We start from the raw sequence: 15,958 nt of genomic DNA, 5'->3' as shown, positions 1-15,958 counted from the left end.
CATCAACACTTGACTCGACTCGCAATCCCGCCCCTTTCCGTCATTCTTTCCGGTCCATTGCAATCCTCCAAGGCTATCAAGAGCGCTCATTCAAGATGTCGGCCCAGAGACGTGCGGCTCGAGGGGCAGACGATAGCCTGACATCGTCGCTGGAGGAGGCTAGCACCAGCGTCTGGAGCTCGTCGAGCGAAGCCGTGGAGCAGTCAGCATCGACCTCTTTCCAGCCAGACTCGCTCCAGGGCACAAGCAGCACGGCAGAGAGCTCAGGGCCAGAGACGTCTCAGGTGTCAGGCTCGGGAGAGGAGGGGATGACGAGTGAAGACGGCACTCTGTTTGACTTCCACTCGTCAAAGAATGAGGAGGGCATCGAGGAGGAAGCGCTGGGCATGCAACTGGGCGAAATGTCTTTGAGTGGCGTTGGCTCGGGGCAACGCAGCGACGAGGTAAGGCAAGGCATGGACAGGCTGCCAGGAGCTTACGACTGACATCAATCGTTCAGCCCGCATCGAGCTCCTTTACAGACTCACTCGAGGCTCAACGCGAAGCGATTCGTCAACGCAAGGGCGGCGGGAAAGATCCAGCGCCAAGGGAGAGCACGCCTGCTCTCGAGCTGCCCATCACCAGGGACAGAAAACAAATCAAGATCGACGTGCCAGGCCCAGCCAAGCAAAAGAGCAGAAAGGTGGTGCGAGGTCCCAACGGCAAGCCCATTTTCATCTTCACCGAGGTAGGTCGACGGGAAGAGGGACGTCTTTGTGGCTGCGGCGCTCAAAATTCCTTCCTTCCGTGTGCAGGGTAATAAGACCCGAGTGATAGGAGCACCGTCCTGGCTCCTTGGTGGCAACCATCTCGATGATCTCAGCGAAATCGATTGGAAGTGGAGCGATGAAGAGGAAGATAGCGGGAGACGCGGCGATCAGGCGGAGGTGGCAGACGATAGCGAGCCGTGATACCGCGGCGTGGGCAGGGCGTAGAAATGCGAGTGTAGGAAAATGCTGCATTGATGAAGCGTGCTCTGTTGTCTATGGTATACTCGGTGCACATTTCACGACCCAAGCCCTCTAGGGTCCTTGATCATTACGCCTACCCTTTGCTCTACCTGAGTCGCCTGGGTCTGTCGTCGCCTTCTCCTCGAGCCTATGTTCACCTTCCTCCTTCTCATCCTTCTTCCCGTGTCTCTCTGTATGACCTGGAGCCACCAAAATGTAGAACAGGTTGGCACTACGCAAGGCGAAGGAAATCCACAGCACGGTGGCCGTCCCACTGTACGCCCTCGCCGCGGCTCCAACCACGGTACCCGAAGCAAAGAAGGCAAAGTAGCCCAGTCGTACGTTACGGCTGGCCACGTCCTTGCCTCTGATCCTGAAGGCAAATAAGCTTTTGTCGATGAGGGTATCTACATAAGGCGAGGTCAGCATCGCCGTGGGGATCTCCTTGACATTGACGCTCTTGGCCATTGCGACTTGGACGCCCGCGCTTGCCGCCAGCAGGAAGACGGTGAGAGTCGCACTCGTCTGGTTGTCCCGCTGATCAGCGCCGACTTTGAGCACTCCAACCTGGACGAGGAGGGAAGCAATGAAGAGAAAGGCGGCCTGCACGAATGTGGAGAAGATGAGCCAGCCTCGGGTGCGAGGCCCAACGAAGCGTGAGACGCCTATCTGGCCGAAGAGGAGACCGAAGCTGAGGAACGAGGCGAGGCTGATGCCCACGGAGAGGACGTCTGCGTTTGAGGGTGACGTATTGGAGGAGCGATTGGCACGGTTGATTGCTTCGACTAGGAGGATGATGGTATTGCCTGGCGAGTAGGAGAGGGCAGATGAGCATTTGTCAAGGCTTGGTGAGCCGGTGAGCGATGCTCACCAGTCTGGTTGGATGCAAAGATGCCAAGATCTGAGTAGGTCGCGGCATCAAGAAGTCCCGTACCAAAGGATATTAAGAGGAGGTGAAGGCGAAGCGCTGATACGCTGATATTTTCCTTGTAGCGTCGCACAGTGGCGGGATGGCGTGCGGGTCTAGTTTGCTCCGAAGGTCTGTACTGATCATCGTTGTCTGTAGGCTTGTCCTGACTATCATTTGCACGTCTTGAGTCTTCTTCAGCCATCGTCAATGACATTTGAGGGCTTCACCCGTAAACGCATGTGTGCTGCCTTGGCTGGTGTTGTTCGTGGGCGGGGAGCGCAGGCACCAGAGGAGAGTGGCGGAGCGAGAGTGCGGCGAGGCGACGGCGGCGGCGGCAGCAGCAGCAAGAGCAGCAGCAGCAGCAGCGTCAAGGCGGGCGCCGCGCCGAACAACTCCTCTTTCACTTTCTCATCCTCCCTATTTACTCCTCAATACCACCCGCTCTTCACCCAACGACGCTGACGACAGGGAAAGGCGGTCTGCAACGACGTTCCAGCCGCAAACATTCGCGCGCCTCCCCACACTCTTTACACCTCCCATCGCACCTCGTCACGCAAAGATGATGCAGCGACTCTTTACCCTCATAGCCCTCGTCTGCCTCGCATCATCGTCGAGCCTACTCGTCTCTGCCCACGAGTACTCTTCCAACTCTACGGCCTGCACTCGCAACTACATTGTCCAAGCCGGGGATACATGCGACAAAATTGGCCAGCGTCACTTGGTCTCTACCTACCAGGTTCTTGCATTCAATCTGCCTGAAGCTGGCCCGACTTGCGAGACCCTCGAGATTGGTCATGTAAGTGGGCGAGCACCTGTAAATGACACCTTCTGTTCAAGTCGCTGACCTTTCACCCCCTTCGCTGCCGCCAGGAACTCTGCCTCGGCCGATATGGCAACGACTGCCAAGTAGTGCACCGCTGCACCCCAGCAGACACCTGCTCGAGCATTGCTGCGCAGTACAAGATTCCCCTCTCGCTACTTCAGGACAATAATCCTTCGATGAACTGCGGACAGATCTACGATGGTCTGGTTCTCTGCGTTGCACCTGGAGTCATGCGCCCACCGCCTGTCGCGGCACTCGACTCGGCCATTCAGGCTCAGCAGAATAACAATGGCGGCGGTGGGAATGCAAAGAGGAGCGAGGATGGCCGACTGGTGGAAACGGTCATGGAGCGCGATGGAGAGGCAGGGAGCGGAGTCCAGTTGGATGAGGAGGCTATCAACAACCTCAGACTGAGGGTCGGTCATGCTGCGGGGGCTTCGAGACATGCGAGGGGCATCCATGCGCCCGTCGTGCGACACCACGCCTAAGCAGGCACGCTGGTCTTGGTCCTCGCAGGCTCGAGGCATCGCCACTCTCATGCAGCGCTCTTCTCGTTCAAAGTCCACGGTCATCTATTCCCGCTGCTTCTTCAGCCATTGCCCGCGGCGACGACATCTCTCTCGCTGCGTGGCTTTCTTGTTCTTGCGAATAACGATACCCCTTTTCGATTGGCTCCTCGCAGCGGGTGTGAGTGTTCTGCAATGGCACGCTGACACTCAGATTGAAGCAAGTCCGCGCATGTGGATTGAGTCTCCATATCGAGAGGGGATCAAGGGTAACGGAGGTAGCACGACGAACCAGTCGTCGATGGCTTAGAAGCCCTTTGCCAGATTGTGCTCGCTGCGAGGCGCGAAGGAATGACAGCGTCAGCAAAGACGCTCCCAAAGCACAGCTGCACACACCGCCACACTCACGCATAATAGGCCTGCATCCTCTTGACGATCTTCTCCAAGGCAGCCAACCACTTCTCAAGCTCCACATGAACCATCTCCTGTGGCTCTCCCAGCTTAGCGTAGAAGTCCTTTCGGTACGGGCACGCCTTCATTGCCAGACCGAATGCTCCCTTGACGATGAAGTTGTGATGCTGCTTGAGACTTCCCTCGTACGCCTTGGTGAAGGACTCGCTGAGCTCCTCGGACTGGTTGGTCAGGGAACGTCGCAATGCTTGGGCAGTGAAGTCGAGACCGCGCAGCAACCACATGAGGCCTTCTGTCGCTGGGCGCTTCTTGTCTCCTGGCTTGCCCTCATTGCGTACCAACGCTTCGAGCGTTGTTGATTGGGCGGGTGAAGCGAGGAGACGATCGCGGATTTTCTGGGCAAGGACGAATGAGTATATGCAGCGATCAGTGTACTGCTCTTCCTCATTGGGATATCGCTGCTGCGCACCTTGACGTTGCCGTTCATGTCATTCTGTACGATGGCGAAGGCAGCATTACCGAGGAGGTCAAAGAGCTTGACGACACCCTCGGTTGCCTGGAGAAAGCCATCTGTGTCGATGCCCTCGTCGGTGATGGGTACATCGGCGTACGACTAGCGGCGAAGATTACCAGAAATAAAGCTGGTCAGCGAAGGGCAATGGTGAGATTTGAGACCAGTTTCCGCTCACTCACCTTGCTGACTGTCTCAAAGTAGGTGGGCATGATGTCGTGAAGATGGTAGGAATGCAAGGGGAACTCTCGACGACGCGGGGTTTCCCTCGACGCTTCATCCCCTGATGCAATGGTCTGTGCGTTGTGTCGCGTGGCGAAATGCACGAGCACGTGACACGGGGCGATTGAGGGTGTGAAGTCTTGGAAGAATGAATGTGGGCCCGGATTGGCTGCATCGTCGACGACATCGGCTGCTGCTTCGATTTGACCTCACCGACAGTTGCGAGATCATGGTGAGTGCGGGCAGCGCAGCAAGGAATGATGGCCTGGTAGCATCTTCTCAACGTCGTACTCACAACGGAACTTTTCTTTCTGCCTTCCACCACGCCAGCGCCCCATCCTTTTGTCTGGCCACGAGCGTTCGCTCAACCAGATCAAGTACAACCGCGAGGGCGATCTCCTCTTCTCAGTATCAAAGGATCAGGTCGTCAATGCTTGGTTCTCACACAACGGAGAGAGGCTCGGAACGTACGAAGGGCACAACGGTACCGTCTGGTCCGTAGACGTGGATGGTGAGCAGGGCGATGGCGAATCGGATGATGGATGGATGTATGCAGGCAGGACTGGGAGCTGACCGTACTTCTCCGTCGTCGGCACTCTTTCGCAGCGACGTCAACGCTCCTCGTCACTGGATCGGCCGACAACACATTGCGACTATGGGAGGTGGCAACGGGCAAGGAGCTCTACCAGTGGGAGTTCCCGACTGCCATCAAGAGGGTGGCATGGTCTGAGGACTCTACCCAGATTCTGGCCATCACCGAGGCGCGAATGGGATACAAGGGAGCATTGCGAACGTTTAACATCAACCGCACAGAGGGAGAGTGGTCAAGACAGTCGAGGGACCCTGCGCGCACTATTACCTTCTCGGGGCCCAAGGCGACGGTAGCGGCGTTTGCAGCCTGCGACGAGTACATTGTGACGGGACACGAGGATGGAAAGGTGGCCATGTACTACCACGATGCAAAGGAGCCAGAGACGGGCATTGACTCGGAGCTCGAGGAGACGAGCGTGTCGGCGCACGAGGGTATCATCACCGATATTCAGATGAGCAGAGATAGGACCTACTGCATCACGTCGGGCAAGGACAAGACGGCAAAGGTGAGGGCGCGCGAGCAAACCGGCGGGGATCCAAGGTCAAACGAGCATTTAGCTGATCAATCCCTCTTTCTTGCTCTCCACGCCTAGGTCATTGGTCTGGACCCGCTTCAGGTGCTCAAGACCTTTGTCACCGAGACTCCCCTGAACAGCGCTGCCCTTCACCCTACTCGCCCCTACGTCATCGTCGGGGGTGGTCAGGAAGCCATGAACGTGACAACGACGTCAGCCCGCCAAGGTCGTTTCGAGGCCCGCTTCTGGCACATTGTATTTGAAGAGGAGGTGGCACGTATCCCAGGTCACTTTGGTCCCTTGAACACCATTGCCATCTCGCCCAATGGTCGAGGATACGCGAGTGGTGGAGAGGACGGTTACGTTCGCATGTATGCCTTTGACGACACCTTCTTCCGTGCTCGCCCGTATGGCAATGAGCTCGATGTAGGAGAGGGAGAGTTGTAGGCGGGCGAGTGTGTGATAGTCAATGTACCATTTATCCCTGAGAGCTAGCAGTGCGTCGTGATGTGGTTGCCGGCGTGGCGTGTGGCCTGTGGGCGGAGAGGAGAGAGAGCAGCCAATCTGGTCAGACGCGCGGCCCGCGAGTCCGTCGTCCGTCTCTCCACTCGCGCAGGCCAACGCAACTCAGACTTGATTCCTGGCCAGTCACTTCACCCCATCTTCATCACCAAACCGCCTCGTCATGTCCGATCCTTCTCAACAGCAGCCGCAGCAGCCTAACCAGGCCGAGGCTGGCCCCTCTTCAGGCGAGACACAGCCACTGCTGGCGCCGGGAGACCCGCGTAGGGAAGAGGCGCTGCGCAATTTCAAGAAGTCGCTCAAGGCTCACGAGGATCTATCCGAGAACCTCAAGAAGATGCGATTCGGTCTACGTGACCTTGAGAAGGAATTTGACAGGACAGAGAACTCGATGAAGGCATTGCAGTCTGTTGGTCAGATCATTGGAGAGGTATTGAAGCAGCTCGACGATGAGAGGTGTGAGTATGAGGCGGCTGCCTGCGTGCCACCCTACCCTGTATGCTGACTCGAACTCCCCTTGTTATCGCCCTGTAGTCATCGTCAAAGCCTCGTCAGGCCCACGTTACGTCGTCGGCATTCGCTCAGCAGTCCCCAAGTCGAAACTCAAGCAAGGCGTGCGCGTGTCCCTCGATATGACGACGTTGACGATTATGCGCATTCTGCCGCGAGAGGTCGACCCCCTCGTCTACAACATGTCGATGGAAGATCCAGGAGAGGCGTCGTTTGCCGGTATTGGTGGTCTGGGAGAGCAAATTCGAGAGCTGCGAGAGGTCATCGAGCTGCCCTTGATGAACCCGGAGCTCTTCTTGCGTGTAGGGATCAAGCCGCCAAAGGGTGTTCTCCTCTACGGACCACCAGGGACGGGTAAGACGCTCCTCGCTCGAGCTGTGGCTGCTACGCTCGACACGAACTTCCTCAAGGTCGTATCATCGGCCATCGTCGACAAGTACATCGGAGAGAGTGCCAGGCTGGTCAGAGAGATGTTTGGCTACGCAAAGCAGCACGAGCCGACGGTCATCTTCCTCGACGAGGTCGATGCTATCGGTGGTCGTCGTTTCAGTGAAGGCACATCGGCGGATCGTGAGATCCAGCGCACACTCATGGAGCTCCTCAACCAAATGGACGGCTTCGACTACCTGGGCAAGACGAAAATCATCATGGCCACTAATCGACCCGACACCTTGGACCCAGCACTCATGCGTCCGGGTCGTATTGACCGCAAGATTGAGATCCCGCTGCCCAACGAGCAAGGTCGTCTGGAGATTCTCAAGGTTCACACACGATCGATTGCTAAGAAGGAGGAGCTGTGAGTGGGCGTGGCGTTGGCGATGAGAATCCAGAGAGAGTAATTGCTGATGCCGACTTGTTTCCCCGCAGTGACTACGAGGCCATCACCAAGCTAACAGACGGCTTCAATGGCGCCGACTTGCGCAACGTCGCGACCGAAGCGGGCATGTTCGCTATTCGAGAAGACCGCGACTACACGCTGCAGGAGTGAGTAGGCTCAGCGCCGGACGTCAGACTAGCGAACCACCTGCTGACCTGGTTCTTGGTCCTGTTCCCACTGCTCACAGAGACTTCATGAGGGCATGTCGTAAGCTGCAGGAGGCAAAGAAGCACGAGAGCAAGATTGACTACTCGGCGATGTAGCGGTGAGAAGGGGGAGGAAGACAGAAGTCTGGCAGCGCATTGTATCAAGTCGTCACAGAGAGCAATGCGACCCAGTGGGCATCAGACTGAACATCATCGTCGTTGTGGTCGTGGTCGTCGTGATCTCTCTTTGCGTGCTGAAGTGGCTGGATGGATTATGAAGACAAAAGGCGAATGGTGACGAAACGGATGCCGCGGCTGATGCTTGGGTCGGGGCTACTACTACTCTGTGAGGATGAGCTCCTGGACGGACCAGTCCTCAAAGGACGAGTCTGGCAGATATCTCCTGATGATGAGGGGCTGACAGAATAGATGGAGAAGTCAGCCCATCGCCGTGACCTATTCATGCATCTCTGCTTCTGTATGCACTCACAATCTTTCTTGCTGCCAGCTCCTTCATGGCAATCTGCAAAGGATCCGTCTCTCCCTCGGTCGCGACGAGGACCGGTGCATTCATACTAATCTGCAGCGCCCTCGTTCCCAAGATCCTGGCACGCTCGTACTTGGTCATGTAGGGCGTGGTGATCCTCTCCTTGTTTGCCTCTCCACTAGCTGCACCGTAGGCTGCCGGATCGCCGCTCTCTACGATGCCGTTCTGAGCTGCGTTGGCCGTGGATGGGTCGGCGCCATTCTGATCGCCCATGGTGAAGTCAGCATCCGGGTCGTAGTCCATGGCTGCGTCTGGGTCATCGTACTGCTCCTCGAAGTATCTATGGGCGCGAAAAGAGGCCAGCAAGATGAGAATGGTGTGAGCATACACGATCGTCGTTGGCCGTCTCATCGCTCTCGATGCTTACCCCTCGGCATTGTCCTCGTGGTCCGACATGATGGCTAACTGAAGCTCAGTGAGCTAGGTTTGATACGGCGGCGATGCGGATGCTGATGCGGGTGTGTATCGAGGGAAGGGAGCTCAAGTAGAGGGCAATGGACAATGGACAATGGCGGAGTGAGGCGATGTGAGATGCGAAGCAACCACACGGCGGCCAGACGGAAGAGGGAGAAATCGAGGCGGGGCGTCGTTGCAGTCGCCACGCGAGACGGTGGATGATGTGGGCTGAGGGCGGACAGACAAAGCGGAGGCAATCAATGGCAGGCAGTCCAATGTCTGTGCGGGCGCGGAGGAGGAAGTGGCTTGCATCTTTCTCAGCAACCAACACCATCAATCGATGCTCTCCAGGTCACTGCTGGTACCATCGTATCGTCGTGCCCATCGCCTCATCTCATCTGCAGCGACACGACCTTCTCCTGCCAGGATGACCGACTTCATCCCTCCTGCCCTCTTCTCCTCTGAGAAGCGCAGCCAATCGACGTCGACGTCGACATCAACGACGGTCAACGCCGCTGCTGACTCATCCTCGTCGGTCAAGATCACCGCCCATCAGCAATACCACACCGAAGGCATCGACGCAGATGATCTATCACCTTCACCCCTCGCCCTGTTCCAACGCTGGTTCACCCATGCTCAGCAACAGGGCGTCTCCCAACCGGAGGCCATGCTCCTCTCCACCGTAGACACTTCGGTCAACCCTCCTCGCCCTTCCTCCCGCGTTGTCCTTCTCAAGAGCATCTTGCCCGACAAGGGACTCACCTTCTTCTCCAACTATGACTCGCGCAAGGGAAGGGAGATCGCTGCCGACCCATGGGTGTCGTGCGTCTTCTTCTGGGATGGGCTGCATCGCTCCGTCCGCTTCCTGGGAAAGGCGACGCGAGTGCCCAAGGAGGAGTCGCAGGAGTACTTTGACTCGAGGCCAGTTGGGTCACGTATCGGCGCTTGGGCTTCACCGCAGTCGAGCGTCATTGCAGGGGGCAGGGAGGAGCTGGAGCAAAAGGTCAGGCAGACGGAGCAGAAGTTTGGAGTTCCCGGTGCGGCGGGATTGACAGAGAGTGACAAGTGGGAAGGCAGCGAGGATCCCAAGATCCCTGTGCCCGAGTACTGGGGTGGATATCGCATCGACCCGTACGAGGTCGAGTTTTGGAGCGGCAGGCCTAACCGTCTTCACGATCGTTTCAGGTGAGTGTGGGCGAAGTGCCATCAAAGTCTTCCGTTGCCCTCGCTGACCCACTCGCCTCCATTTTACCACTCGCAGGTACACCCGCTCAGCAGACTCGAACAAGTCGCCTGCAGAGGACCAGTGGAAGATCGATCGATTGGCTCCCTGAGCTTTCAAATGCAATGTACAATCAGTGACATCTACTGCGCTACGGCCACCTTTTTGCCAGCCTCTTGTGCCTTGAAGGCCTGACCGTCAGGCGTCGACATCCACCAGTCTGCGCTCCTCTTGATGGCCTCTTGCATGCCGACTCGCGGCTCGTAGCCCAGCACCCTCCTCGCCTTTTCTATGTTGTAGTATCGCGTCGCGCACGAGAAGGCCACCTTGAATTTGGTCAGCGTCACCTCTTTGCCAGTCAGCCAGCCGAAAGTCTCTGAGAGACCGCCGAGGGTGAGCTGCGAGAGCACGAGGCCAAGGAACGGGGGATCAGCTGGGAGGTCGAAAGCTCGCTGACCCGCCTGCACTACTCACGCCGATATCCTTCGAGATGACCCAGGGCTTGCCTCCAGAGGCCACAAAGGACGGCGACACCTGCGACCACAAAGCACGAGCAAAGTCCCAGAAGGGCATCGGCTGGCCATTGGTGACAAAGAAGGCCTCGCCCGCTACTGGGATGTATTCTGAGGTGAGGGGCACTTCGGGCAGGGGAGAGTTGGGGGAGGGGACATCCGGATGGACGAAGTGGAAGAACCTTGAGGGCGAAGAGAAATATCAAGTCAGCGCTCGAGAGCTTGTCTCTCTGCTGATTACGCTCGGACACACTCACTGGTCGTACTTGTTGCGCACGACGGGTCGTACGTCGAGCGTCTCCTCGCGAGTGGTCGATGACAGAGTCGAGGGCAGCGAGCGAGCATAGTCCTTTGCGCCGGACACGTCTGGTCTCCTCTCGCTCGTGGGTACGCCTCGTTCTGGCCTCTCCTCTTCGCCCAAAACGCGCGGCAGGTGGAAGGAAGCGAGCAGCCTGACATCGTAGCCGTTGGTTTCGAGGCGGTCTGATGCGAGAAGGTGAGCGTGAGAGACGTTGTCCACGTAGGTCCAGTCGAAGAGGTTGGTGTTGTTGCCGATCTGGTACTTGGACTTGCCCGAGGCCAGAGTATTGAAAAACCCAGGGATGGCTTGACGGTCATTGGGACCGAAGATGCCGGCTGGTCGGATAGCTACGGTACGAAGGCCCGTCTTTGGTACTACGCCCTTGTCGCTGTCCGGCGTGTTGGCCTCGAGGACGATGGTCTCTGCCGTTGCCTTTGTCTGGCTGTAGACGTCAAAGATGTTCTCGGGGAATGGCAACCTCTCATCGCCGTAGACTAGGTCCTCGCCCGTGAAGACGACGCTTGCGCTCGATGTGAAGATGAGCTTGCGAACATTCGTCGCCTTTGCAGCCTCTACGACGTTCCTTGTGCCTTCGACATTGACCTTTTCCATAATCTGTTGTGAGAGCGAGGCAACGGCGACGGGTGAGGCAGTATGGAAGATAGCATCAGGCTTGACTTTGAATATGACGTCCTTGATGCTGTTGAGCTCAGTGATGTCCCCTGTGTGATATGTAGCCTTGTCGAGGAGCAAATGCTGAGGAGGAGGACGAACATCGACGATGTGGACTTTGCTCTCGCCGCGACCGATCAAGGCGGATGCCAAGTTGTGACCGAGGAAGCCACATCCGCCAATGACGAGGAACGTCTCTCCCGTTGCAGGCGACGATGACATGATGAGTAGGGAGCAGATGCTAATTGGGCTTGGGTATCGCGGCGAGAAGGAATCAATCCAATGCACGCCGCTCAAGCCGTCGTCGTCGTCCCCTCGTCTCCTCGGCGACTGTGGCCCCGGTCCGTTGACTGGAGTCGAGTCGAGGCCGATGTCGAGGCAGAACCAACACTTTGCTCGAGCAGCGTCGCGTCAATTTCACCTCTTCTCGACCAAGACGTCCACTTCCATCTCGCCCGCGGCTCGCCATCATTATGGCCGAGCTGCCTCAAGACGACGACATCGTGTCTTTCGTAGCCAAGTTCGTCCGCGAGGATCATCGCAAAAATGGCCAAATCACTGTCACCGTGCGCAAGATTCGCGCAGCCCTCGCAGATCACTTTGAAGTCGACGACGACGCGCTCAAGGAGCACAAGAGCGACGTCATCAAGGGAGCAGCGGAGAAGGCAGTCGCAGCGGTAGAAGAGGTAGGATCAGCCAGCGGCCATGATCAAGATGGCAGCGATGACGATGGCTTCAGCTCGCTGGACGATGACGACGGTGCGGGTGCGTCCACCTCCAAGGCAAAGCCCAAAAAGAAGGCAAAGACGCCCCGAGAACCAAAAGCAAAGAAGGCGACAAAGAGCTCAAAGAAGGCAGAGACATCATCATCTGATCCTCAAGAGGAAGAGATGGCAAGGCTCAAGAAATTCGTCGTAGCTTGCGGAGTACGCAAGCAGTGGAGCAAGTGGTTCACATCGATGGAGCCGCCGGCAGAGACGCCAAAGGCGCAGATCAGAGCTTTGAGGGAGCTCCTTGCTGAAGTAGGTATGGAGGGTAGGCTGAGCATGGAAAAGGCAAAGCAAATTAAAGAGAAACGCGAATTCGAGGAGGAGATGAAGGCCATTGGCGCCGATATGCCCGTGAGCGACGATGGGGGTGGAAGAGGGAGGCGCAAGAGGACTTCGGCGGGCGGAAGCAAGAAGCCTTACAAAGATGATGATGACGACGACGACGACGGAGATGATGATGAGGAGGGGGAGAGTGGCGATGATGCAGACGAGAAGCCTGTCAAGAAGGTGAGTGTATGCTGTGACGTTGCGCGAAAATTCTGGCTGACTTGCCGCTTTGGCCCCCCCCACAGAAGAGGTTCAATGCCTCCCTCGCCGCCTTTGCGGCTGAGCTCAATTCGGACGACGATGATGATTGAGCAACGTCGTGCGTCGAATGAACACATCTGTTGTACATGTAGCCCCTCCTCAGCCTTGATCACCAAATGCATGTCGATTCCCACCTCCTCTCTCTGCCTCTGCCTTGATCATGTGAGAGTATATACGGCCATGACTAGGCAGGCTATTGACACATAGGGCGATAGCCTCTCGCCTGGTGGAGACACGGATGATGTGTCAGTCAACGGAGGCTCATACACAGATATCTGCCGCACTTGCTCACCTATCCTCGCCATCTTGAAGAAGAGGCCAAAGAAGCTAAATGACGAGGTGAGACAGGATTCGTATCAGCGTGAGATGGTCAGCGTTATTCCCGCCTTACATCACGCTCACCCAGCCTTGTTGCGGTCGATGAGGCCAGGCGCAGTGGCTCTAGCGTACGTCGACGTGCAGATGAGGAGGAGAATGACGAGGAGGAGCGATTGGAAGTTGAAGAGGGCCGACTGACGGAAGACGAGGAGGAGATAGCATCAGCATCGAACAGCTCTTTACGACTCAACGCTCTCCGGCTCTCACCATGGCTGGCTCTGGCTCTCCTGGCCTTGAGAAGGTAGCTTGATTCGATGCCCTCGAATCTAAGGATGTGATGTCAATCAAGGACGAGAAACTCCCTTGGTCCCTTGGTACCTTGGTCCCGTCCGCCCGCACCGCTCAGACCACCCAGCCTGGCTGAGCCGACCCGCCGCGTGGACTGCCACGAGTTGCAAAGGCAGGCAGGCAGGCAGGCATGCAGGCGGCGCCTTCTCGTCAGACGACTCTTTGCTTCCTCACCACTCGCGACATCTCCTTCAAAATCACTCTCAGCCTATAGGTGGCGACGACCTGCTGCGCATCTTCCCTTTGGCTTTCGCACCTTGTCACTTGTTTCCCCTCTGCTCTTCACCACAGACAAAACAAAGAGAGATACGAGCGAGCGAGACAGAGAGAGAGAGAGAGACAAAAGAGAAAAGCTAGAGGGGATCCGAGTCGTAGACTGCGCGTTTGCTACCTTGGTCGCATTCACTCACGCCCTAGTGAAGTCCGTCTTCCCTTTGCCGCGTTTCTGGTTCGTCGCAGCCACCGCGACCGTCGCAGGAGGGAGCGAGCTCAGCATAGGTAGCACACACTGGTAGGCTGGCGTGATTGTGGCCATCGAGTCTCCCCCCATCACCTCCTGGCCTTGTGTTCCGCCTTTCCCCCTCGTATCATTGTGCATCCACTCAGCATTGCACCATCTGCCTGCGTCGCCTCACCCTCTGACGAGCTATGTATCACGGCTATCAGTACAGCGGTCCTCCCCCTCACAATGGCGCTCCTCCCCCAACGGCCGCCTGGAACGGGGGCTACCAGCAGCAACAACAGCATTCTCCCGCACCTCCCGCTCAAGCTCCTCCGTACGGTTCGGATCCCAATGCGTTCGCTGCGATGTACAAGTCTCACCTCGCCAGCCTGACTTTCAACTCCAAGCCTATCATCACCAATCTCACCGTTATGGCGCACGAGAATGTTCAGTCGATGGCCAATGTCGTAGCGCGCTGCATTGATGAGCATATCACACAGGTGAAGACGAATGACGAGCGACTAAAAGTGTGATCTCGCTGATACTGACGTGCTGCCCCCTCCCAGTCACCACCTCCCTTTCGCTTGCCCTCTCTCTACCTCCTCGACTCGATCAGCAAGAACATCGGCGCCCCTTATACCACACTGTGGTCCCAACGCATCTCACACCTCTTTCTCGATTCGTACCGCCTCGTAGATCAACCAACCAAAGTGAGAATGGAGGAGTTGCTCAACACATGGCGCGCAGGTGCGAGTGATGGTAGCCCGCTGTTCGGTGGCGACGCTCAGTGGGATATCGAGCGCAATCTGTACGGCAGTCAAGGCCCGCCGCCCTCGCGTCCGTCAGGCAGCCGCTCGCCGATGCCTCATGGCGGGTCTGCGACCCACAATTCAGCGCAAGGGGAGCAACAGAAAGCCGTAGAGAAGATCGATAGCCTACTCGCATTTGCGTCGCAAGACCCGTCTGCCTTCAACCCTACTCGTGTCGCAGCCCTCAAGCAGCTCAAGACCGTTGTTCAGACTGCCACGCTGTCGCCTCAAGAGATGGAGCAGATCCACGCTCAGCTGGCGTCATTGTCAAAGGAGATGAGGGCGAGAAGCTCGACGCCGACCCTTGCGCCGCCGCCGCCCCCGCAGCCACCACAGCTTCCACCAGGTCTTTCAGATGCATTGGCGAGTCTGACCAAAGGAGGCGGATTGAGCAGTCTACTAGGCGCGAATGGAAGCAACGGGGCAAGCTCAGCTTCATCACAGACGCTAGCCGTGCCGCATCCTGGACAGCCACCAGCGGCTCCGGGAGCAGCGGCTGGCAGCAATGACCTCATCAAGAGCTTGATGGCAGCAGGATTGATACCGACGACTGGCTTACCCGCCCCGCAACCAGCAGCTGGCCCGTCCAAGCCCGCTGTCTTTGAGCAGGATGCTTCGTACACATCTTCGATCCTCTCCCTCGAGATCCAGCTTACCTCGCTTGATCTTCACAAGGAACTTCCAGATTCTGCCCTACCCCTCGTGCTGCCCGAGGCCTCGCATCTTCCCCTGCAATGTAGGCAATGCGCCAATCGATATCCTCCTGCTGCCGTGGGAGGTCAGAAGAGTCTGGACACCCATCTTGACTGGCATTTCAGGCAGGGTAGAAGGGCGAAAGACTCGGCGGCGAGAGGCATGACGCGCGTCTGGCTGGACAAGGAGAATGATTGGGTCAGGGGAGGCTACGATGACCCTGCGTCGACGGGTGGCGAGGGAGGTAGCGGTACAGCAGGTCAGGGTGGCGCAGGTGCATCGGGCAAGGCTCTCTCAGCTCAACAAGAAGCAGAGTTGGCTGCGGCAGCTCATGCGTGGGTTGTGGCCCCTACAGCGCCGGCGCTAGCCAATGCGCCTTGTCCAATCTGCAAAGAGAAGTTCACGTCTGAATGGAACGAGGACGAAGAGGAGTGGGTGTGGAAGAATGCGATCAAGAAGAGCTCGACAGAAGGAGGAGGGGGAGAGAAGATCTACCACGGTACATGTTACCACTCGGCCAAATTCTTGAGCGCCAATGTAGCTGGCAAATTCAGCACCCCGCCACTAGGCATGAGGAGGTCAACGACGGCGGCACCCGGTGAAGGGAGGGAGAGGACGGCGACGCCGAGCGCAGAGGCGTTGTTGGGAGGGCGAAAGAGAAAGCAGGGCGAGGGCGACGAGGCTGACTGGGACGAGGGAGATTCAGAGGCCAAGCGCCTCGCGGTATAGGATCAGGCCGTCGCAACGCATCGTTATCTAAAGCAAGCGCAATGTCAGATCCAGTTTTCTATTGTTACACAAGTGGTG

General features: G+C 57.4%; 12 protein-coding genes across 12 annotated transcripts; 7 read left to right on the top strand and 5 right to left on the bottom strand.

The window, feature by feature from the left end:
- The first annotated feature begins 38 nt into the window (after window positions 1–38).
- BDZ90DRAFT_232816 (hypothetical protein) lies at window positions 39–1,071 on the top strand. The gene is made up of 3 exons (XM_025506398.1): window positions 39–443; window positions 500–727; window positions 795–1,071. The coding sequence occupies exons 1-3, from the start codon at window positions 96–98 to the stop codon at window positions 948–950; spliced, it is 732 nt and encodes a 243-aa protein (XP_025361302.1). The 5' UTR covers window positions 39–95; the 3' UTR covers window positions 951–1,071.
- Window positions 984–2,167, bottom strand: BDZ90DRAFT_232815 (hypothetical protein). Its single transcript, XM_025506397.1, has 2 exons — window positions 1,864–2,167; window positions 984–1,798 (listed from the first exon to the last, which is right to left on the bottom strand). Exons 1-2 carry the CDS (start codon window positions 2,099–2,101, stop codon window positions 1,062–1,064), a joined length of 975 nt encoding a protein of 324 aa, XP_025361301.1. The 5' UTR covers window positions 2,102–2,167; the 3' UTR covers window positions 984–1,061.
- Window positions 2,168–2,557: 390 nt separating this feature from the next.
- On the top strand, window positions 2,558–2,961 carry BDZ90DRAFT_214482 (hypothetical protein; the record flags this gene model as incomplete). The annotated part of the gene is made up of 2 exons (XM_025504192.1): window positions 2,558–2,695; window positions 2,770–2,961. Coding segments are annotated over 2 exons (330 nt in total), but the record flags the coding sequence as incomplete, so codon positions are not given.
- Window positions 2,962–3,047: 86 nt separating this feature from the next.
- BDZ90DRAFT_232813 (putative het-c2 protein) lies at window positions 3,048–4,396 on the bottom strand. The gene is made up of 4 exons (XM_025506396.1): window positions 4,333–4,396; window positions 4,109–4,252; window positions 3,637–4,034; window positions 3,048–3,562 (listed from the first exon to the last, which is right to left on the bottom strand). The coding sequence occupies exons 1-4, from the start codon at window positions 4,360–4,362 to the stop codon at window positions 3,535–3,537; spliced, it is 600 nt and encodes a 199-aa protein (XP_025361299.1). The 5' UTR covers window positions 4,363–4,396; the 3' UTR covers window positions 3,048–3,534.
- Window positions 4,397–4,520: 124 nt separating this feature from the next.
- BDZ90DRAFT_280184 (putative TIF34-translation initiation factor eIF3, p39 subunit) lies at window positions 4,521–5,925 on the top strand (the record flags this gene model as incomplete). Its single annotated transcript, XM_025509250.1, has 4 exons — window positions 4,521–4,604; window positions 4,703–4,883; window positions 4,979–5,469; window positions 5,557–5,925. The coding sequence occupies 4 exons, from the start codon at window positions 4,521–4,523 to the stop codon at window positions 5,923–5,925; spliced, it is 1,125 nt and encodes a 374-aa protein (XP_025361298.1).
- A 192-nt stretch (window positions 5,926–6,117) lies between these two features.
- BDZ90DRAFT_232812 (putative RPT4-26S proteasome regulatory subunit) lies at window positions 6,118–7,744 on the top strand. Its single transcript, XM_025506395.1, has 4 exons — window positions 6,118–6,458; window positions 6,535–7,306; window positions 7,378–7,494; window positions 7,575–7,744. Exons 1-4 carry the CDS (start codon window positions 6,164–6,166, stop codon window positions 7,648–7,650), a joined length of 1,260 nt encoding a protein of 419 aa, XP_025361297.1. The 5' UTR covers window positions 6,118–6,163; the 3' UTR covers window positions 7,651–7,744.
- Window positions 7,395–8,575, bottom strand: BDZ90DRAFT_232811 (putative Rpo26-18kD subunit of DNA-directed RNA polymerases I, II, III). The gene is made up of 4 exons (XM_025506394.1): window positions 8,448–8,575; window positions 8,024–8,360; window positions 7,575–7,950; window positions 7,395–7,494 (listed from the first exon to the last, which is right to left on the bottom strand). Exons 1-3 carry the CDS (start codon window positions 8,474–8,476, stop codon window positions 7,873–7,875), a joined length of 444 nt encoding a protein of 147 aa, XP_025361296.1. The 5' UTR covers window positions 8,477–8,575; the 3' UTR covers window positions 7,395–7,494; window positions 7,575–7,872.
- Window positions 8,576–8,981: 406 nt separating this feature from the next.
- On the top strand, window positions 8,982–9,810 carry BDZ90DRAFT_205488 (pyridoxamine 5'-phosphate oxidase; the record flags this gene model as incomplete). The annotated part of the gene is made up of 2 exons (XM_025503940.1): window positions 8,982–9,661; window positions 9,738–9,810. Coding segments are annotated over 2 exons (753 nt in total), but the record flags the coding sequence as incomplete, so codon positions are not given.
- A 31-nt stretch (window positions 9,811–9,841) lies between these two features.
- BDZ90DRAFT_221121 (hypothetical protein) lies at window positions 9,842–11,405 on the bottom strand (the record flags this gene model as incomplete). Its single annotated transcript, XM_025504460.1, has 3 exons — window positions 9,842–10,096; window positions 10,173–10,392; window positions 10,468–11,405. 3 exons carry the CDS (start codon window positions 11,403–11,405, stop codon window positions 9,842–9,844), a joined length of 1,413 nt encoding a protein of 470 aa, XP_025361294.1.
- Window positions 11,406–11,590: 185 nt separating this feature from the next.
- On the top strand, window positions 11,591–12,704 carry BDZ90DRAFT_275016 (hypothetical protein). Its single transcript, XM_025508859.1, has 2 exons — window positions 11,591–12,460; window positions 12,526–12,704. The coding sequence occupies exons 1-2, from the start codon at window positions 11,657–11,659 to the stop codon at window positions 12,589–12,591; spliced, it is 870 nt and encodes a 289-aa protein (XP_025361293.1). The 5' UTR covers window positions 11,591–11,656; the 3' UTR covers window positions 12,592–12,704.
- On the bottom strand, window positions 12,700–13,056 carry BDZ90DRAFT_221324 (DUF1242-domain-containing protein; the record flags this gene model as incomplete). The annotated part of the gene is made up of 3 exons (XM_025504469.1): window positions 12,700–12,759; window positions 12,826–12,868; window positions 12,944–13,056. Coding segments are annotated over 3 exons (216 nt in total), but the record flags the coding sequence as incomplete, so codon positions are not given.
- A 370-nt stretch (window positions 13,057–13,426) lies between these two features.
- Window positions 13,427–15,848, top strand: BDZ90DRAFT_241074 (hypothetical protein; the record flags this gene model as incomplete). Its single annotated transcript, XM_025507386.1, has 2 exons — window positions 13,427–14,149; window positions 14,216–15,848. Coding segments are annotated over exons 1-2 (1,926 nt in total), but the record flags the coding sequence as incomplete, so codon positions are not given.
- Between the last annotated feature and the right edge of the window lie 110 nt (window positions 15,849–15,958).

The sequence above is a fragment of the Jaminaea rosea genome (assembly GCF_003144245.1).
Source record: "Jaminaea rosea strain MCA 5214 unplaced genomic scaffold BDZ90scaffold_9, whole genome shotgun sequence".
Classification (NCBI taxonomy): domain Eukaryota; kingdom Fungi; phylum Basidiomycota; class Exobasidiomycetes; order Microstromatales; genus Jaminaea; species Jaminaea rosea.
Note: the sequence above shows the minus strand (reverse complement) of the source record. Positions and strands in the feature narration are given on the sequence as shown.